This window comes from Scaptodrosophila lebanonensis, unplaced genomic scaffold (genome assembly GCF_003285725.1).
Source record: "Scaptodrosophila lebanonensis strain 11010-0011.00,11010-0021.00 unplaced genomic scaffold, SlebRS2 tig00000001-arrow-pilon, whole genome shotgun sequence".
NCBI lineage: Eukaryota > Metazoa > Arthropoda > Insecta > Diptera > Drosophilidae > Scaptodrosophila > Scaptodrosophila lebanonensis.
The window spans coordinates 4994661-5017473 of NW_022060529.1; the positions used below are offsets into that span (position 1 = coordinate 4994661).

The following is a 22813-nucleotide window of genomic DNA, read 5'->3' on the forward strand; positions in this document are numbered from 1 at the left end:
TTCGCATATAATTCCAAAAAACTTATAAAAGCTGCTTAACTTAAATAACTAAACTGAAATAAAAATATCAGTTCGAAATTTGTATCTACAAGTATTACCTCCCAGAATAATGAGTCACCAATGATTTTATTTAAAGCCTTTTTATTTTTATATATATTTGTTTAATAGTGATACGCCCACGTATATATCAATATTGGATTAAATATACATATAGCATACATCTTTTTTTATTGGTTTGTCACTCTAAATTAAATCTTCCAACCATTTCTGGTGTTCTTGTTTTCCTATCCACGATTTTTAAATTGGTTCAGCCAATTTTTTGTAACCGAAACGAACCAGTTTTTTTCGCTTATTCAATTTGCACGCATTTTGAACGCTGTTTCGACATTTGCATACATATACTATATAGAGAGAGATTGTATTTATATGTGTAAATTCAAATGTACTGTATTCATATGTATGTATAACTTAAGTGGCTTATATGGTAGATATACATATATATATATATATGTGTATAGTCCCAATGCATTCATGCATTTTACTTTCCATAGATTTTCCGCTTGTGTGCATTTTTAAATGTAATACTATATGGAGGTTAGTTAAACACCGCAAAAAGGGAAACATACAAGTATAAACATGATAGAATAAAATATTGTTTGTTTTTTGGTTTTTGCAAATTACGCTTTGTATTAATTACAATTCTCTAGTATTTTACAATTGGAAATTATCTCAATAGTTTAACAAATGTTTACATTTTGCTATAAATAAAAAATGCGAATTCCAAACTCAGCACCCTCTCCGATCTGTCCCCTTAACGTTGTGTGTTCCTCAAAGTCAAACACGAACGAAAGCAGACTTTTTAACAATATTATGGCACGCTTATATGCATTTAGAAGCGTCCAAATTGTTTTAACCCTTATGTGTCCTGCTTGCTTCAAGCTAGAGCTGGGCAGAGCCTTTTTCTCTTGCTTATATATCTGGTCTCTGTGCTTTGTTTTAAGTAGAAATAAATTAATTGATCATTAGCGCAAATTAATTGGAATCGAAAACATTCGAATATAGTATAAAGTACGTAGTAGTATAATTTAGCATTTGCTCGTTATTTGTATGTAAATAAATACTTACACACCATATATTGCATTGAAAGCGCATTGTTTTACTTGAAATATACAGGTGGCATTGCATTTCTTTAAGATTCGTTTAAAATTACTTTTAGTTTTGCTTTAAGCTTAGCAGGTGGTTCTCATCGGGTTTCAAGTAACAAACCAAATAGGATATAAATGAAGCGAAGCCAAGCAAACATTGCAAAGCGTTGTTAAATTAGCCATATTAGCAGTTAAGTCGTGTTTTTTCTTTGATTGGTAGTCGAACTTTTGTTTTGACAGACAATTATAATTGATTAGCATTGTTTTGAATAAACATATACAGTTTTGGGTTTACCTTGATTTATGCTTAATAAGAAAGTGTCACTTTATTAATGGCCCATGTGCCATTTACATGTTAATTGTTTACGACTTTCGTGTGGTTAACAACATTTTTCAAAATTATAGTTTATATTTAATTGTATACGTAGACACGTATGAATTTATTTCTAAACTTTTAACAAACTAAACACGATACGCAGTTTGCTGTATGCTGAGCTTTCTTTATTCGCCTGATTAACTTGTCGTCCACTATGTCTATATACTGTACGAAGTTCCATTTTTATATTATCATTTAATTCAATTGCGTTTCCATATATCTTGCGTCAATGGGTTTCATTAAACAATACATAAATAGTTCAAAATTTGTGTATAAACAGCAAATATATATGTTTTTACAATAATTGTTATACATATTTATATTGTTTAAATAAATTAACTTTGGTTTGCTTGCTCTTTTAAAATGCATATATATTTATAAATATACGATTTTTGTGTGTTATACGGTGTTTTTATTTGATTATTTATATAAAGGTATTTAACAAAAGCCCTAATAAACAAGTTGTGGTTTAAAACTGCCTATTGGTCAACATAATATCCGAATATCACTTGAAAGCATAAATATAAAAAATGTAATATGTAAATTTAAACTAAGTAATAGCAATATTTTTACAATCATAAACTATTTACAAAACATATAGCATATGTATATTAAATGAATACATTACAAAAAATGGAGGAAAAATCATTATCTACAACTTAATGCAGGCGCATTTTGTGTAGCCTGGCTAAGCTGCACCTTCCGAATTTATATTTCAAATAATTATTGCATTTATATTGTTCATTAATATGCACTACTTAATAATTACGTACTGTTTGCACTTAGTTATCGCTTTTAGCTGTTGCGTTCCAACTTAAAAACAACTACAAAAAACCATTACGCTTCTCTCAATTAAATTAACAACATTTCCGATGGAATCCTACTTCAAATGTTGGCCATTTCGCATTGGAATCGACGCGTCCTCAGATAGTCTCGGTCTAAGTATTGTAGTTCATCAAGCGCCTACCTATCCCAATACGCTGCAGCCAACTGTAGCCTGCGTCTCAGTAAACCAAAACGGATTCCATCGTAATTGTATCTCATTTGTTCGCATTCGCGGAATTTGCAGTTGTGGTGGCTTGTATCTGTGAAGCGGTCTGCGAGGCTGGCTCCAGGGTGCGACGTGCCAAACGAGATCTGCAAGATTATACAATCCGTTTCACCGAATATTGATAAGAATGTTGCGGCATCAAACTCACTTAATTTGTCCAGCCAGCAATGGATTAATTGCATAGAGCCAGTCATGCACCTCCTTGTCGCCGAGCGTTTGCAGCAAGTAGCCGCGATGTTTGGTCACCACGCTAAAGCAGAGAGTTGCTCTATATTAACTAAATAAATGCAGCAGAAACAAAACTGGATTTACCTGAATGTGTTGGGTATCTTAACCATGGCAGCCTGATCCTCGCTGCATTCCACCTGTGCCGTAGCCAAATTCAAGACTGCACGCTCCACGGGATCCTTTTCTGACCGATAAATGAAGACATAAGGACGACGCACAATCTAAACGTGCAGGAAAATTTGTATTTTAAATATATTTTCCAACATTTGGGCATATTTGTGTTATTTTGCATACCACCCAGCGCTTTTTCCAGCCCGAGCCCCCATGTTCCAGCACATTAAGCAGACCCTTTCGTGCCACAACGGGACTAACGCGTATCTCTTCTAGTTCGGGAACGTACAGGCGCAATGGCAAGGCTGGTTGTGTGGCCGGCGCAGGTGCCTCCCAACCATTAGGCGCATCAGCACGATCTGGCGAGCATAATCTGTGGAAATAGAAGGCAGAATATTAAGTGGCAGTTTTCATGAGTTTCGAGTAAATGCGACAAGCAAAAGGTACTCATTATTTACATAAGCATAGGCATTTTATTAGGAAAAGAAAATTACCTGTGTCGAATTACAAATTTGTTGTTTCTAATTAAATAAAAGAAACACAAACAGAAATAAAAATGGAAATTGTTTTTAAGTTTTCAGTTTCCAAACAATATTAGGATTTGTAGTATAAGTGATGGAATGCGTGAACAAGATAGAGATTGATTCTTAGATTCGTGAAACACACTGCTATGCAGGGATATTTCTCAAAAAATATATTCTTTTCGACAATTTGTACACCTTAACATATCTTTAAGTAATGGGAATTTTACAACAATTTGTTCCATGAAATGGCGTAAATCGAAACATTTATTCAAAACGAAATGTTTAAAGAATGGTATATATTGGGCTTAAAACCTGGCATTATTCATAATGCTTATTCAAATATGCATTTGCTATGCAATTGTCGTTGCCAATTTACAATACGGGATCAGTGAAGCGAAATGGCCTTCGAAGACATCAAAAAGAGCAATACAAGTAGCTTGGCCTTGGGATGTAAAAACGGTTACAAGGATTAATATTTCTTCGCTTTCGAAATATCATAAACCTGTGTCATCAGAGAGGGCTTTTCAGATATTAGCTACATCAAGCCATCCCCAAAATTTGAAAACCAGAAGCAGACCAGCAAGTTTGAAAAGTAATGTGTCTTTAGCGAAATTGTCTGATACGATTAAAGCGAGCAAATTTCATTCAATATTCCCTAAAAGACGCAGCAAAGGTGCAGACCAGCTCGACCAACTTAAATTGATTGACCCACTGTACGAAGAAGAAGAGTTTTCCCCGCTCGAAATTCAATATGATACCGACGATGAATCGGACTACGACAGCTCCTCAAAGCAAAGGCCCCCTCTAAGCGAAAGGGATTGGATACAATCGCCATTTCCCTCTGACTGCGACAAAAATTCTACCAATGTTGGCTGCGCCGGAGTCTGCCCGGAGACCTGCGAATACCGTTCAACATACTGCATTCCATTGTGTGGTCCGCCATGCAAGTGCAATTCTAAGTATGTGTACAATATAGCCGCCAAAGCCTGCACGCTGCGCAGCGACTGTCCAGCGGGCGTGGAGCAGAGCTATGGCGGGGTGTATCGGGTGTTTGAGTGATAAGTGTATGCCTAGGGTGGCCAATTTTGAGTTAATAAACAAGGAAAGAATATGAGCATGCGTTGTGTACACTACTTCATGACTACTTACTCCATGGAGTTGCTGGATATGCAACTGACGGTCATGTCGGCGCAACCTTCGTCGCTGGGCGATACATCTGACTGGGTTTGTGGGTCGACGGGCTCGCTCTTGTGGTAGCGACCTACGAACACATAAACTTGAGCAAATTTATAAGAAAAATGTAGAAGATTCGATTACCTTGGACCAGCTTCAAGCATTTGAGCATCAGATCCTGTTCACGCTGGTTATACTCACGCTCCGGCATGATTTGTTGCGGATCTTTGACGGGCGTCTGTGGCGATGGTGGTATGACCATGTGCACCGGTGAGGTGGCAGCGCGTGCCGCCAAATTGCATACATCCTTTTCGGTTTTGGTTGTCGGATTCGGATTAGTGTCCATGCCCAGTCGTTCGCGCAGCAAGAGCAAATGACGCATGCGTCCCACCTCCTCGAGACGGGTCAGCTTTTCTAGTTCCCACTGGTGGTCGAAGATAAGGGAATCGCCGCGTGGTCGCCAGCCATGTAAGTTCTCTTCACCACGCACATAGGTGGAACTGGTATCGAGGACACGTCGCTGCCGGCGTTGCACACCTGCGAATGCATTAAGGAGAATTAAGTGAGGATTGAGTGCATTGCGAACAGTTAACACTTGCGTGCAAACTCAAAGATTAGAGCAAAGATCAACTACAATAAGAATTGCTACCTGGACTACCTGCTTCAGATGCTCTACGCAGCGACAGCTCATAAACTCCCGAAAGGCGGTTCGCCTCCGGATTGCGATACTGGCCCGAGAACAAATGCTTCAGTGAGCGTGGACCGGTGCGAGCATCGCGTCCATAGATGACCATACTTAAATCCTTGGTAATAATGGCGGGGCGAGCGCAGTTCTCCAACTGTAGGTGGTTCAGTAATGTAATACTAGAAAAAAACAGGTTGGTCCTTGAATAAATTACCTCAAGATAGGCGCTCAGTGTGATGTAGATAGTTTCGCCACCCTGCGAAACACGATTCAAAAGTGCAGAGTTATGCAAGCTCGAGTCCCAAGCAGCTTCAAAACGATAGAATGCGCGATCATCTCCAGGAACTTCTAAGAGCTCGCCTGGAAATAGACCCAGCGATAGTACACAGGCATCCTCGTCCTGCTCATCCGAAGATTCTGGCGTGTTGCGAATACGTCCGACGACCAACTCATTAATATCCTTCCACTTCACCTCAGGCGTGGGCTCATGCACAATGGTAATGCGTATGCGCCGCTGTATGCCCTGATGCAACAAGAACAGGCCACGGCACGGAAGATCGTCGCTATGTTCAACGACCTGCAAGAAAGAAAAAGCCATTACAAATGTTGCAAACTAACTCCAGGTCCCATTAACTTACCGATGGTACGTACTCTCCATTTGGCGCTAGCTCACAAATCTCGAACCACACCAGCACATCATGCTTCGCCAAGACCGTTGACGATGGCGGACAGGGCAACGGTCCGAATTTAGGACTGCGCACTGGCTGACTTATGGGTATGCTTGGTGGCAGCATGCGTCTTGGTGGTGGACGAGACACGAACTCCTGCTTGGCATCCTTATGCAAGGGATGTGTCTGGTAGTGACCAAATATCTTGAACATGATGGGCTGAGTCTTCAAATACTCGATAAAGGACTTTGTAACAGGCACCGTTATCTGCAAATTTTCGATTCCACATTAAACATCAACTTGTGTTACGTAATAATATTCCTTACATTCTGAACATGGTAAAAACCAAGGGGAGCGCCCGAGGCTGAGTTCTTCACCGGCTCTGTGGAAAATGCCTCCTCATGTCGATGCAAGAAGCTACAAATTAAAACAATTGTTACTCGCATTATGTTGACCCTAAGTACTACAATCAACGCCTCACGTACTTAAACTGACAGAAGATGTCCGCGTACTCTGCGCCAATCCCCGTAGCCTGCAAAACGGTGACGCGGAAGGTAAACTCCTTGCCCACTTGCAAATGCTCTCCTGGTTCCTCTGAGTTCTCCTGGCACTCTGAAGCGGAATTGGAATCAATACCACGTCCCGAGTCAGCATCCTCAAGTTCTAGGGTGCATAAACATTTTATGCTGAGACCAGCACTAACTAGAGCTAAGACTTACCGTCCAGCTTGCTGTCCATACCGCCATTGTCAATATAGCGCTGCACATCGTCCTTTTCGTTTAATGCTCGATACTTCGGCTTGGCATCGTCCTCGTTGAACACCAAGCGTGCCGACTGTTTAACACCATTGTTGAAATCAATGGATTCTTCATCCAGCACTGGTTGCACTGCAATACGCAAGTAGCCCCGCACATCACCACGTTCGTTAACGATGGCCACTTTGTGGACCAGCGGTACCGGATAGAGCAAGTTGCTGAGATAAATGAACGATCGACCCACCATACGGAACCAGGGGAAGCGATCATAGAACGGATCGCCGCCAGTTAGGCTCTCAACATTGTAGTCCGGCGAAGTTGGGCTAAGCTCGGCTTCATTATGATACATTTCCCGCATTAGTTCGAGACGTTGCCTGCAACAGCGAGACATTGGAAGGAAAATGTTGGAAAGGCTTGTAAATAATTTGAGAAGGCTCAGAGGTGACACAATATGATGGTTTTGAATAGTGTAATACTTGTGCACATCTAGATTCTGTATGTCCAAATTGAAAGCAGATCCACTATACAATATACAGGAAAAATAATAATGCCGATACAAATAAATGTAATTATTTGCAAAATTAAGCTACATTTGTGCTGCCTACAAAGGATAAAAAACCAAACTTTATAAACAAAATGTATTAAAGACACTAAGCCACAAGTAGATAAGTACACAATAGTATATAATTCCCAATTGGACAGCTTTAATTTTGATTTCTAAGTTCAAATCATATTTTCCCGAATGGAACACAAAAACGTTCGAAAAATAGGCACAAGTTGAAGCGACGGATTGACTATGAAGCCATGCTAAATCACTAAATCGGAGCTGCATAGGTAATGCATGCATATTGTGGTTATGTAATCAAACAAAAAAATAAAACATCAAAAACTAAAAAAATAAAGAAAAATCTATGAAAGCAAACCTAGAAGGTATTAGATTGGCCAATGTTAAACGTGATGGATGCGCTCTGGCCGCCTGTCTCAACTCCGGCTGCTGCTCCTGCTGTTGCACATACGTATATGGATGGGGATGCGCCACTAAATGCTGCAATTGTAATTCAAATGGCGCATTGTCGACCAGTCCTTGGCCTGTCGCCACAATGCTGGACGTATCGAATAGCATGGATGATGGTGGGCTCTCAACATTATAAACTTGCCGCATTAGCTCGAGACGATAGCTTTATGTGAAAAGGTAGCCATTCGAATTTAGGCACAATGATTGGGATTTGGGGAGTTAGGGGGTTGTAAGAGAAACCAAAAATTAAATTCAGCAGATTTGCCTACCGATTACTTTCTTGATATGGCGATGAGTTGAGGCGTAAATGGTGGCAGTGATTTCTGGTGCAGAGCAAACGCGGGCAAAACAGAGCGACTTTTACGCTCGAGCTTTATTTTCTTTGCATACTTCATTCAACATTATTATGACAATAAAGACTACAATTCATGAACTTGAACTACAACCACCATGCACGTACCAAGAAAAATAAAAACTAAAAATTACAAAAGGCATCTTTTACTTCAGCTAATTGGCAACTTCGTTTACGTCTGAAGCCGAACGAAACCAAAAAACCAATGTGCTTAGAAAAATGATTGTGATTGAAACGTAGAAGAAACTCGGGATGTAACTTACCGCAATTTCTCCAGAGACCAGTAGTGAGTAGCGCCATTTTTGGTGTCGGTTACCTCTACAGCCACCAATGTCTTGGACACAGGCGGTGCGCCAAACTCGTCTTCTTGCTGCAGTGGCGCCACGCTTGAGGCCAACTCGGGTGGCAACGGTGAATACAGAGTGTCGGTAAGTAGTGTAAATTGGAATTGGACCTATTGGAAAGAAGAGCAGTGATTGAGGCAAGTCTTGAAAACCCAAAATACACCGTACCTTCTTCTTTAGCTCCACCGATATGGCATTGGCCTCTTTCAAGAAAATAGCATTGCCCCAAAGGTCGTCCCGCAGCGAGGTAAACTGATGAAAGCGCCACTTGCGGAAAGCCCAGGCAGCCAGACCTGCCTCCCGCGCTGTCCAGCAGGACTCGTACAATGGGTTGGCTGTGAACGGTCGCTGTACTTAAGCATTTCAGATCTTAAAAGCGTTTCTCTGTAAACTCACTGTATACATCTTCCTCCTGATGGAAGTCCTCCGGTGAGTAGCTGCTATACATAGACATTGTCATCGATTGCTCCTCCACTTGCTTTTGCAGCGCATCGATACGAGCCTCATATGTCTGCAAGGTAGAGGAATATTTAATAGGATACAAATTTAGAATTGATGTGCAAATGATATGATATTTTGCGTAATATTCTGACCTTGCGCTGCTCTTCGAACTGCTGATCCGCCTGCATTTTTTCACGCTTGTATTGCTCCTCCAGATTATCCAAGCGTTTCTTCATTTCTGCCTTCAAGTCAATGCCTTGTTTCTCCAACAACTCACACTGCGCAAAGTTCCAGTCCACTTGTTGAGTATCTTTCTTTTCCACCTCATTTTCAGCGTTCTCTGTGATCTTTTCACGCAGCTCGCGCGCTTGCTCCGGGTTGGTAAACCGAAAAACATGGTTTTTGCCCAGAATTACACGTGATCCGGTCTTCAGCACCTCCGGTTCAACTAATTTACGTCCATTTACATAGATAATTGCATCTTTGTGTGGCATCAGTGTGACTGAGCTATTACGATTCTCAAAAGTGCAGTGCTCCTTCAATATGTGCGAGCCCGAAAGCTGTATATCCTGTGGAACGTTCGCTTCGTGGGTACCAAGACGTGTAATACCATCCTTGATGTAGTACAGCAGACATTCTGACAAATTGGGATCTTCGTTGAGATTGACCAAGTGAGGAGTCTTCTTCGGCGAGAAGACACCCACGGTAATGCCATCCTCTTTGACGGCCACACCCATTTCAGCGAATACAGCCTCCCGCTGGACGCGTATCTCCTCGGTGCGCTTGAGTTTCTCCTCCCAGGTCTCATTGAGTTCTGTGCAAACGTGGATTTTGTACCATATACTATGTGTGCGTCTGGAAATGCGACTTACCGGCTATTAGCTTTTCGCTGGCCTGCAGTTGATCCACAGCCATTTCCGTGGTGGAGCCATTACGATTGCGTCCCTTGTTGGGCGACTTAATCACCGAGGATTTCGTAATTTCATCCTCTACAAATTTATTTGATCATGATAGTTTATTAGATAATTTAGTCACAAGATGTGTGCCGCAAGCGCAGTGATAAGCGTGCTTTGATTATTTAATTGGATAGAAGTTTTTAATTACAAAGATTACGGATATATGGAAAAAATTAACAAGCGTGGCCAATATGGTTTGGAGCGAGCGGACAACGACAATATAGATTAGAACTGTATCAATATGTTGGAATTGTTGAGTACAAAACACTAAGCAACTAATCTCTGGCATGTTCAGGTGCTGTCTTCGAAAGTAGCACCAACTGTTAGAGACATGTATAGTAAGAGTACAAGTATGTGGGCTTGGGGCCACAAAGTGAACAACGTATAGTAGTCTACTATCTGAATAGATAATGCTATTCTTTTGCTTAGGCAACAAAAATGTAACTTGAAGAATTCCATCAAAAAAGTTTGCACACAAATGAGAGACAAAAAGCAAATAATTTGTTTAATTTTTTTTTTTAACAATATAGCATTGGCGATCAATAGGGATCTTAAATTTGGAATAAATATCTCCCACTGTAGCAAATATGTCTTTGGAAAAATGCAACGTAAATGGACCTTGGGTATTTTTTTTATATTTAAAAATATGTTTCGATTATATGCAATCACAACGGTCTAATAAGATACACGTACTTACAAGTAATTTTGTAAGCTTTTTAAGTGCATAGCTATGGTTTAGCTTTATTTGGGGGATCTTGAAGTGGGAAATATGGTTGTTTAAGCCTTGCATATAATCGATACTGTCCTCAAGCAGTATTTATAGTACTTATGTTATTAAAAGCGACAAATTACAATTTGCACAAAAATACACACGCACACACACACTTGCACTTTAAAGAATGTGGATTAAATATGCATTGATGCAAACATACACACATGTACTCGTTTCGAATAGTAGGCATGAATATATATATAGTAGGTATGCATAATATATGTGTTTATTTATTGCAGCTCAAATTATCTTTTTGCAAGTGAAGGCTTTGCATCGCAATCGTTTGCTTGATGGTTCGTTTTACTTACTATTCGCATCACGCTTCTCACAAACTACTTTGCCATCGGGTCCTAAAGGAAATAGGTTGTGATTCGTTTTTTACTCACAGCAATGGGAAATATCTAACTAATGTCTAACTTAGGTGATGTCAATAGTTTTTGTGTAGCAGGAGACTTTTGAAAGTGTCATTGGCTTAGGTTTAGGCTTAATGCTGTTCGGCTACAGATATTATTGCAATAGCCGTACTTACCTTCCTGAACCTCAATGCCCTCGGCCTTGAGTAGATCCCGCAACTTTTGTATTTCTTCTTTGAGCTCTCGTATGAGCTTAGCATTCGCATCCTCATTGACCACAGCCTTGCAAACGATTTGCTTAGCACGATCGGCATAACTATAACGAAAAAAGTTCAATGACAATTTCCGGAGGCCCTCGGCCATTACTGAAAACCCCCAACTAACCGTAAAGTACTGAGAGTTTCGTCATAGTTGATATCGGCCGGTGAAATAGCAGCTATCATAGCAGTTTTTGAATTGCCACCAAGATTTTCACGAAGCAGCCAAGTTAATACGGAATCGCGATAAGGAATAAAATCGGCTTTCTTCGTGTTCTTTTTCTTCGATGCCTGTCCGTTAAAAAATACGCAATAGCTCTAGAAAAAACTAACAACATCCTAAAAGAAAAGTACTTACGGACTAAAGTAAAGAAAACATTATAAGCTTTAATTAACGCACTCAAACTTTTTATAAATAATTCTACTCACAATTTCGGCCAGTGCTGAGATAACTTTGCCCAATGTGGTTAACGACTTATTTATGTTGGCGCCCTCCTTCAAGCGAGTGCCTTTGGCACCTGTCGAATCGGCGCGCTCAGACCCAGCCAAATCGACCAGACTAATCTTCGACACCTTCTCTGTGATCAAATCGGTCATAGCATCATGACGACGCTGAGTGAAGAAAATGGTGAAAACGGCATGGGAACGAGAGCTTGTCTCGTTCATGTTGGTAGCAGCCACGGTTCTATAAGAGAAGCGATTTTATTGGACGGATATTAACATAAAAGACTGCAACTAATTACCGGGCCTTGTTGCCCTCATCAATGAGGTCATGTATGTCCTGGTAGTCGGTCACCGCCAACTTAGACAAGTCCTCCACATAGGGACCCAGCAGTGGATGTTCGCGCACCCGTAAGTTTCCCTTGTTCTTTGGATTCAGCAAATCCCGTACTCGCTCGCAATAGATTTCCATGTAGGAAACCTCGACCTAAACATGGCATTGGAAAGGATTAAAAGCTGAAGCTTCAACAAAGGGTTTATGTTATCTACCGAATACTTAAGGTCATCCGTTTCCGTTTGATGTATGCGCCCGAAGAGATCCTTGCATATCATAGGGATAATGCCCTGCTGATCGTGGTCCTCCTGCTTGCCCATCATGGTGTAGGACTTGCCAGCGCCAGTTTGTCCGTACGCAAATATGCAAACGTTATACCCATCGAACGAATGCTGCAGCATCTCTTCGCCAATGTCCTTGTATACCATCGCTTGGGTGGAGAAATCAGCATCGTGAGGCTGTAAAAAATATACCCGTTAAATTTTGTTCCCATGTATGCTTTTGTGTCTGGGTAGCTTACATCATGGGACCAGTAGGAGTAATCAAAATTGAAACGCTTTATGGACTCGCTGGTGTTGGGTGGCACCTTCGGGTTGGTTATGGCTGCAAAGCATTTAAAATGTGGCCATTAGTTGGCATTAACGAGTCAACTTTTGTCGGTCTTGCTCACCGGTTGTAGCTCCACTCATTTCAATGATGCATTTCGACTCGCGCCCAATCTCGCGCGAGTTAAAAGGGCGCACTCGCACTGCCACCTTAACGGACGACATCTTGGTGCAGGCTTGAGATCCACTCGGGCAGATGTTGTCTTAGGTTGCTGTTAACTGGAACGGAAAAAGCAAGTGGCACAATCAAGAAGACGATTTGGCATATGCTCCTTCTGGCCGCAACTCATGTACCAACAGCCTCACATTCCCATTGCAGGAAAAAGAACAAAGGTCGACCTATTTGTACATACAACTACATATGCGTGTTTGTATGCCCTTATGTGTGAATAGTATTTCATTTTCTGGCTCAAATCACAAGGGGGTGGGCTTTAAAATGTTCATTTCAAATAGCATCAAGAAATAAATATTTTAATTAGCCAAGAGCTTACACTTATTTTATGTAAGGCCAAAAGTAGTTCAACCAACCCTCTAGTATTACATCTCTCTTCTATCTCTTCTCAGCTGTTTTTCTACCTTCGGGGACTGTAATAATATTTTCAAATGTGTGGTTTATATTGATACAAAACCGCATTGAACGTGTGTACTGCAAGAGTCACGCCACCGACCTTTATTTTATTTCATTTGTTTAATTACATTTCAGAAGTTATAACAATTTTCAATAAAAGGAGCATCAAAAAAAAGAATGGCTTTAGTAGGAGAAGCCTTCACCACACAGCTTCGAAAATAAACTAAATCGTGACATTACTTCAAATTTTAAGACTGTAGCTTTAATACTCTTCGAGATACTCCAAATTTCAACCAAAATTTTGGGTGGGGGTATTATGAATTTAATATATATTGCAAGGTAATTGTAATTATAAGTGTTCTATTATTTATTCAAGTCCTGTATTACATAATGCTAAAAACATCAAATCTTTAAGGATTAAAATATCGAATTCAAAGATTTTAGTAGATTAAAAAAAAAAAGTTTTAAACCGACCTTAATTAGTTTCAATAGCGGCATTAGTTTATGTTTAAAATACTTAATTATATTAGTTTTGTACGAGTGTACATGGAACACACAGAAGTATATATATTCTTGATCAGCTTGACAAGCCGAGTCGATATAGCCATGTCATTCTGTCCGTCTGTTTGTATGAACGCAAGGATCTCAGAAAGTATAAGAGTTAGAATAACCAAACTTGGTATACAGAATCTCCTGAGCCCGAGAAAGGACGAGTTTGTTAATTTTTCCCGATGCACAGAGTTGAGCCTGCTCGACTTTAGCATTCCTTTCTTGTTTTATATAGTGATATGAATTGGTATTGCAGCTGAATCTAAATCTTAAAGCTATACAAAAACGTAGAAACAGGTTTGTGGCGCAAATTTTATAAATTTTTTTATAAGCAAATAAACACTAAAAACGTTTTATATTGCAGAAGAAATCGTTAAAATAAACCTTATTGTACATATGTATGTATATATTGTGCACATACATTTTTTGATCTTTAAAAACATATAAAAAACGTACCACGCTCTGGAAATATGAAACTATACATAGGCTACCAAAATTCAAATCAAATAACAACCAAATATCTCATTGGCTTGAATGACTCATCGGCGAATAGGAGGCGGAAAACTCACACTCGAAGCACAAGTACCTAACTTTTTACTTTTGAAACAAGTTAAGTTTATTAATAACTTTTACTTTAATTTAAATATGCTTCACATTTTCTACAAGTATTTATTATATTTACCTTCGATTTATGGGCCAAAGCAATTGGCTCAAAATTTGTTAAGCACTTGACATTTTTAACACTCCAAAGCACTCTTTATATATTTATTATTTCATTTATAAGTGGCGAATTTCATGTATTGTTCACATTTGTGTGGCTTTTTTATTTTAATTTTTTAATAGATAGCACTGCGTTGGTTTGCACTAGCGATGAGTAGCTCTAGAAAATTAAGACATGTCCTTTGATTACATCCATAAACTCGATTGAGATTTACGCAGACGCCAATCGACGCTCTACCACTGTCTCTCTACCGTTCTCTCTTTTGCTCTTTCTTGATTTGATTCAACTTTTTGTTTATGTTTTTTAGCGAAAATGCAACAGCCTGTATCTGGGGGCTGCTCGAAACATAAAAAAGAAGACGTCAAAGTCTACAACTCGCTGGGCGCATGTCTACGTAGACATTCACGCAGAGGGAAAGAGAGAAAAAGCGTGAAGGGGTAAAGAGAGTGAGAATGAAAGAGAAAGAGAATGGCAAAAATATGCAAAATATTTATACATATTACATACAAGTACTGTTTTCTTATGACAAATGAATTTACGCATCTGCAAACAAATGAAAAAAATATACGAAATTGGCAATTTAAAAAAGGAAGCATACATCCAGCGACCTTCTAGAACTTGTAAGGATCGTCTGCTCAGACACCTTTCGCAAAGCAATTCTGAATACCTCACATATGCTTTTATGGCCAACAACCGTTGAAGTATATTCGTTTTATGATGTCGTGTGTAGAGCCCTTCAAACATTTTCAACTTGCATGGCATATGTAAAAAACAGCCCATACACCATCATACTCTCATGTCGACGTATCCTTCGCGGGTTTCGTCTTGACCTTTATTAATAAATTTTCATGTTGCCTTCAGCACGAGTCAAACAAACTCTACAAAGAAAAAACTCTACATGCACGACGAACGCATTATGGTGATTGTCACTGTACGAAGCAGTGTTTTTTTTTTTTAACAAAAAATTGGCATTATAGTTTTTCCTTAAAAACACTGAAATGATAACTTAATGACAATGTTGATGCATCTTTTTTAGCTTTGAATTTTGAAATGTAATATGCGAATTGATGAAATTTGGGAAAAATATATTATACATATTTTTGAAGCAATTACCAATTGAATTTTCACTTTATTTTACTAAAACTTCTTTAATTCAAAACAATTTCGGTTTCAAAAACATCTGCTGCTCTGGCCTTAAATGTTGTTGTTCTTGTGTATAATTGAAAATTAATTTTAAACTATCCAGCAAAGATCTTTTGGATGTTGTGGCAAAAATTATTGAAAGTACTAATATTGTTGTTAGGAACAGAGCAAAAAGTAATAAATAACCAAAAGCGCACATTCGCGTACGATTTTTTTACGATTGATCCTTGAACACGCACTAAAACTTTTCCAGCTAACATATACAAATACTGTATAGTATAGTATGTGTGTAATAAAGTTTTGTAGTTGTTTTTGCTTTCTTCGGTATAACAGCGAAAATTTTCACACAGTAGTCAGAAACGTTAAAAGGAAGCTCTTTAATGGATAATCGAAATTTCACGTATATGCCAATATACCAAAAGCTTGGGTGGAAAATTAATTTGTTTATATATTAGTTCACTGCTTTCACAAAACCTTTATTTATTGTTATTTTGCCCATATAATAAATATTCTAAAGTTTCTGCACAAAATCGATGACGAGTCACACGGCCCAGTACAGCCCGCACACGATTCCGAGACGTACTGCACCCGTTGAGGGTAGACAACGTATTGAGCTTTCATTACAAATTATGCCGAAGTCCAGCTCGTCGGGCCAGCCCTCAATGGGCAGCGCATGCGCCTTTTTTTGGGGGTGGCTGTTGTTAATACTACAAGTACATTGGTATTACATTGGCATGATAGCTATGTGGAAAATTTCATAAAGGCCCGAGCGCAATAATAACAAAGCGTCACTGTCATATTTCAGCATAATGGATTGCATTACCGCTGTGCCGCTTTCCTTGGCCACCAGTGTGCCATGTAAATGTCTGATCTTATTATGGCCTGCCGGCACATCCTGCCTGGCCCGACCCGCTTGATGACGTAAAATGAAATTTCTATTGATTTCTATATGCGCTGCGGCAGCCGAGAGACAGCAGCAGGACTTGCAATGGGGCTGATGAGACAGCGCGCTGCTTTTTATGTTAGTTCCATTGTTTTAATGTAATTACTTTGACATTGAAATTTGCCGCGCCGCCTCTATACTTCTGATAAAAGAAGGTAATGGCTCAAGCAATTGGTAGGTGCAGAACGGTGGCGAATAGAGTGCTTGTATTTAGAATTTCATTTAAAGGCTTGACTCAAATAGTAGTACAAGTATATAGGAGAATTAAGTAACACAAATCAAAGAAATCGTAATAGCTGTCGGTTCATAAACTCAAACTCCATTCTCATAGCTTTACAGAATACATACTTCTTCTTTATATTCCATATATCGCCATTGTGCTTTCCTCTTACACAGTCTAACAGCTTTAATTTATATTCATATTAGCACTAAATTTGAGTAGTTTCTACTTTCTATTCTATGTTCTTTATGACCAACTGCCAACTAACACTTCTCCTGTTAATAACAACAACAGGAAGCCAGAGAAAAATAAGTATTCACAATCAAAAAGAAAATCTTATGTCTTCAAATAATAAGTTAAAACTATCTCTATAACAATTTTAAAATTGTCTGAATTGAAATTTTACATTAAAAATATATTTTAATGGACAGTCAAAATGTCAAAATGTACATATAAAAGCCAAAATAAAAATTACGAAAGAATAAAAAGCAAATAATAAGTTCTGTTTTAATCTCGGTTACCTTTTTTTTTCAAAAAGGCCTCAATTGAAATGAACAAAATTTGTAATGAAATTGGTAATGCCGTGGCAGACTCCACTAGTGGTATACGTGATTCAAGAGTGACTTGATTGGCGATAAACATGTTGACGATCTAAGTTTCGAGAATACCGAAAATGCAGTAATTTTACACTGAAACTGAAAAATTTAATTTGAAAAAATCACAATTGAAGTCAATGTCGATTTGTCTCCTCAATTTGAAGAGAACTATTCATCGGTAATTCATATCAAAGCTGTGTTTTATGTTGGGGTTATTAGGGTTTCTTAAGCGTTTGGTTCATCGGATGTATGAGTATCTAAATCAAATGCTCAACATAAAAATCGTTACAAAACAATTTTTCAATGAAGATGTCAGACTGTACAAGTTTGACTTATTGGTGGCGTGGAAAAAATTATATTACTGCGTAAAAACAATGAAGCCAGCACGCAAACATCAGACGGGGGGGACTGGCGCGTGCGTGGGCACACGGTGCGAACAAAAAACCAACCCAAATAATATCGAACGTTTTTCGACTACGCATCGAAACCCCGTCTGTTAGACAGCTAACGAGGGTTTTGCCATGTGTTTTTGTTTGTGGTTCGCAACGCATGGAAGTCGTTGACGTTTTACTGTTGGCTGCGCAATTTTGTGCCAACTTTAAGGTACTTTGTTTGGTGCGTACTCTGAGTCAATGACAGTTCATCTACTGTGGTCTCCGTGCCGCATCATGCTTGACCCTTGGTGGAGAGTGTTGGGTCATTGACACCAGTGAAAAGTAAGCAATTAAAAAAAAACAGCGCCGACAACTTTAGCCAAACACTTGACAATCCTTTGCCAGCAAGCAAATCACATCAAGCGCATGACTCACCACTTTCGAGGAAGCCATGCCAAGAAACCAAGTTTGCCTTGGGCCCACACTTCCGAATTCAATTTAAATCAATTTCAATTCTATTTGCAACTTCAAATGATTCAATTAATGCGAAGCGTTGCCACATTTTCAATTAGAATTTAAGTAGAAAAATGAAAAAATAAAACCCGAGGGAGTTGAGTGTCTAACATTCATGCAGAACCAGATTCTCTAATATTCGCAACGTCAAAGCCCACACAGCACGCGGCATTTTTGTAATCCATTAAGTCTAGATCATAAACTAAATGCGATTTTGTTATTTAAATTATTGGCAAGCGCCAGAGTCGAGTCGGCAGCATTAAAAATCCCACGCAAATATTCACATTTCCTTTTCCTCTACCCACAGGCCGGATGACTCATTCAGACACATACTCATACACATATACAGAGACACAAAGGCGAATGTTCGTGCCAAGCGAAGAGAGGGAAACAACAAAAACAAAACCTCTCACTTTTACAGTAGTAGTTACTTGAGCGTGCCTCTTGTTTTTGTTGTTATTTTGTAGTGGCAGTGGCCATACAGTCGCGTCTGTCACAATGTGTACGCTTTTTTGGCACCTACAACAGTCCTAGCGAAGGAAGAAAGGGAACGTGCGGTGGCGAAGTCGAAAATGGTGAATCATACTTTTGATGCGCGTGTTTCCTGCTCCTTGCTTCTTGGTCTACGTTATGTATGTAGGTATTTGTATGTACGTATATTTATGTATGTATTTATGTATATGTATGTATGTATGTATATGTATGTATGTATATTTAGGTATGTATGGTTGAGGCATACAAGTTTCTTTCTTGCTGTGGCTTGTATGTTTACGCTTAAGCCATTGGCATAAAACCAAACACTACGCCTCAGCTTATTGAATGGGTGTATACAATTTTTTTATTATACATACCAGACACAAGTTTTTCAAGGTTTATTCACTGCTCTTTTTTCTGCTCCTAATGAAGAATCTGGCAATAATCTTGTAACCTTTGGTGCCGAGCTGACGGCGTGTGTGTCGCAGTAGGCAGGAAACAAAATAACAAAGTTCGCTTATTAGAAACTTTTTGTAGCATATTATCAGGCGCACTCGATGTCATAACTAATGGTATTATGTATGCGTGTATGTATGAATGTACTTAACTCAAAAGAGCTTCTAAAAAGTTTCGCAAGAGGTTGAATTGATAAAATGTCATACTAGCAAAGAATTGTACATTTATAAAGGTCCGGTGTAAAACAAACTATTAAAAACAAGATAGAACGCTACAGTCGAGCAAGCCCGACAGTAAAATAGCCTGTACTCTCCAACAAAAAAAAAATTTAATAAAAATATTTAAAAAAATTTAATTATTTAAAAAAATTTAATTAATTTATTAATTTAATTAAGAAAATGTATTTAATACATACATAGAAGACATCTTTATGTACAGTTTTACATTTACATCACGTGTCTATGCTTGTATATATACGTGTATGTATGTAGCACAAAGTTGAACCAAAGCAGCAACAACAATAACAGCTACGGGCAGCGCTGCAAGCAGAGCATGAGCAGCGATTTTATTTATGGCTATAACTTTCTTCAGAATTTACCTATCAAGATGAAACTTGGCACACGGACACATAAGCACCAACTAGATGTACCAAAATTTATTTCAAAATTCCAAGAATTACGGAATTTATAAACAAATACACGAATTGCGGGGGAGTGGGGGGGGGGGGGGTGTATCAGAATAAAAAATAAACTTGACATACCTAGAGCTTAGGGGAACCTCGATACCAAGTTCGGTTATTCTAACTCTTGTACTTCCTGAGATCGTTGCGCTCATACAGACAGACGGACGGACGGACAGACGGACATGGCTATATCGACTTGTCATCCTGATTCATAATATATATATTTTGTGGGGTCTGCCACGCCTCCTTTCACCCTTTGGGTACAGGCTATAAAAATTATGTTTCACAAGTTTTCATTATTTTCATGAAGTTTTGAAAAAATACAAATTGCTTTTTAAATTTTAAAAATACAAAAAGCTCCTCTTTTTTTAAGCATAATTGGAAACATTGATGATTTTGATTAGGTAGGCGTCTAAGCCGTGAAAGCTTAGTTTTTTATATTAGTTTAAAAATTCGCCTAGTTTACAAATAAACCTATCAAGTGGTATTTACATTCACAAAATCGGTTTTCTTCTCATTGGCTATGCAAACTTTTATTTTTTCATAGAATGAGTAATATACATATCTATGTATATAGACAACCGCAACGACCCATAATAGTAAGACACGTCTACCAAACAATGAAGCACATAAAGTGAGGCCACGCCTCACCCAACAATGGTATCCAAAAGTGGTAGCAACGAGCCCAGCAACCACAATTTAAATGTAAGTGGCTGCAACAACAGCTGCAACGTAAGTGCAATTTTGGCAAAATGAGAAACGGCGACAGGCCGTACGAGCCGCACTGTTGGGTTTTTTTCCAGCTCTGCACAGGAACACATAAAAATGCAGGGTGAAGGAGCACACATTAAAACCAAATACGCAGTAGCATAAATCATCCACAGAGTGTGCCACAAAAACCGCAGGTCAGCGTGAGGAGGAGTACCTATTGGGAGCCCACTGGTCCTGCTTTGCTAGTGCTTCTAACAGGAATTTCCATTAAAACCATTTGCAATATTTAATACAGAGCAGTTAGCCAGTCCTCCGAGTGGCAGGAAAGAAAATGTCAAGCTGCGTTGCAACCATGCCAGCGCCATCAGGAAGCCATTCTGCGGCAATGTGGGCGTAAAGTGCACACAGGCAAGGAGTTAGAGGTGTGAGTCGAGTAGAGGTGGTCAGGCAGGTGCCTGCGTGCAATACATTTTCTCTTTTTCCCTCTCCATGCACAACATTGGTGTTTTTAGTTTTGTGTTCTTTCCGCCCTATAACAATAGCTACTTAGTAAAATATTTTTTTTTAAAAACTGTACTTAAATATTGGAAGTGTGTTTCTGCTTTTGGTAGGCATCCTCTCCTGGTATTGGTATGTATAGTATGAATATAATGAACCAATAAGTTGAAAGGACCTTATTGAATGTTTTTATATATCCTATAGGGGCTGTATAAATTACTGTTCAGCTGATCAATGTGTTAATCCCATTCAAAAGGAAGAACAAATTTGGAATGCCATACAAACCAACTAAAAACTCTTTTCCATATTGCCTAAAAATATTAAGCCGACATTTATTTGTAGCTACATACATACTTGTACAGTAAGTAGTATGAAGCAGGGCGACGACTTTTGAAAGCACAGAATGAACTTTAAATTATAATGCACCATTATATATGTACACCATATATGTACATATTATCTACGCATATATTCTACATGCTTACTTGGTAAATACGAGACGGGATCCATTTGCTTTAGTGACGACGCATCCTGAACATAACAATGTTGACCCGCTATGACGCACGAGACGAATTGATGCGTAAAAGCGCACTCGTCACCCACGCTCAGATAAAGAAGAGACAGACAGACAGACAACAACGGAGAAAATAAACATCAGTTATGTATGTACATACATACATACATATGTACCCAAGTTAATAGATAGGTATTTTCATACAAACAACTGCGTTTTGTAAATATTGAGCAAACAAAAAGGTCATAGGTTAAGCACGCAATATGCTTAATCAAGCTTTTGATTGCCATCAAAGCTTAGGCACACCCACTTGGGACCAAAACTGGGAAACCATTCACACACGAATGCGCAAATATTTGACTTATTCGCATGTGACGTCAAAATATGCAACACATCTGGGATATGATAAAAATACTAACAACATTATTGTCATCGACAACAACATTGCAATGTGCGTAGGCGACACAAGCGCCTGGCAGCAGGCAACACAGATCTATCCACCAATATCGTCAGTTGGTGCGCTTATACGTAAGTCTGCGCGTCTGCTGATGATGACAGGTTGCACCATATGCTGTGGCAATTTGCAAAAACAAATATCAGAGGTTTATTTTTAGTACAAATCGAAATTTGAGGGTTCAGTATGGTAGTCAGTATCATGCACCCACTTGAGTTAACAGCTGGCAACAACAGCAACAGGATAAAAGGCACCACCTTGCTCCTCCCCGTTAAAAGTAGTTGGCATGCGTGCGCACACTTTTTGCTAGATCTGGGCGCCTTTGGAATATCGATTTTTCGCACAATTTCTTAATACAGCCAAGCAATCTTTTTTCACCAAGCATTAGTCATGCCAGGCAGAAGGGATATTTAAAAAAAAATTGTACAAATAAATAAACTTCTTTAAGTACTTACCTAATTACACAATTAGTTGTCTGCCCTTTCACTGCAAGGACTTGACAACTAATCGACAGTTTATTTATTTTTTTTTTTTTTTTTTGTTCTTCAGCACCCACTGCACGTTTGAAGAGGATCTTAAATTAATTTTGATTTACTTCCGTTATGTTTTGCACAGTTTTAGGCCATTTTATTGTGTTTGCAGGTTTAAATTTCATTTATTTGTAACGCATTGCAATTTTTACTTTGCGCCGCAGATTAAGGCAGCAATACCAAACTGAACAAAACGCACGCACCAAATGACAATAAGGAATAGAATTTAACTATATCAAGTTAGGCTGGAAAAGGGCTTGCACTTGCGCACGCAGCGCGTG

The 22813-nt window shown here is 38.9% G+C and overlaps 1 protein-coding gene across 11 annotated transcripts; it reads right to left on the reverse strand.

Moving 5' to 3' along the window:
- Positions 1-138: 138 nt before the first annotated feature.
- Positions 139-22750, reverse strand: LOC115620006 (kinesin-like protein unc-104). 11 transcript variants are annotated; one of them, XM_030513097.1, is made up of 30 exons: positions 16042-16142; positions 14386-14583; positions 12652-12805; positions 12502-12584; positions 12197-12439; positions 11950-12134; positions 11636-11891; positions 11565-11567; positions 11334-11497; positions 11126-11265; positions 10905-10946; positions 9741-9857; positions 9021-9682; positions 8824-8938; positions 8596-8762; positions 8347-8537; positions 7640-7894; positions 6681-7090; positions 6447-6624; positions 6288-6378; positions 5932-6228; positions 5508-5870; positions 5258-5447; positions 4753-5145; positions 4585-4696; positions 3406-3432; positions 3095-3284; positions 2885-3021; positions 2721-2822; positions 139-2658 (listed from the first exon to the last, which is right to left on the reverse strand). In XM_030513097.1, the coding sequence occupies exons 3-30, from the start codon at positions 12749-12751 to the stop codon at positions 2562-2564; spliced, it is 5310 nt and encodes a 1769-aa protein (XP_030368957.1). In that variant the 5' UTR covers positions 12752-12805; positions 14386-14583; positions 16042-16142; the 3' UTR covers positions 139-2561. The 11 variants fall into 11 exon arrangements, with proteins under 11 accessions (XP_030368957.1, XP_030368961.1, XP_030368958.1 ...); XM_030513101.1 differs by lacking the exons at positions 14386-14583; positions 16042-16142 and adding an exon at positions 22458-22750 and having other exon boundaries at positions 6447-6573; XM_030513098.1 differs by lacking the exons at positions 14386-14583; positions 16042-16142 and adding an exon at positions 22458-22748 and having other exon boundaries at positions 5267-5447.
- Between the last annotated feature and the right edge of the window lie 63 nt (positions 22751-22813).

Excerpts from the sequence above, each read along its gene's own strand:
- LOC115620006 (XM_030513096.1), bottom strand. The coding sequence starts at position 12,751 with ATGTCGTCCGTTAAGGTGGCAGTGCGAGTGCGCCCTTTTAACTCGCGC. Across the intron at positions 4,697-4,752 it reads ATGCTTGAAGCTGGTCCAAG|GTCGCTACCACAAGAGCGAG; the intron begins GTAATCGAATCT and ends ATGTGTTCGTAG. Across the intron at positions 3,022-3,094 it reads GCTGGAAAAAGCGCTGGGTG|ATTGTGCGTCGTCCTTATGT; the intron begins GTATGCAAAATA and ends CTGCACGTTTAG.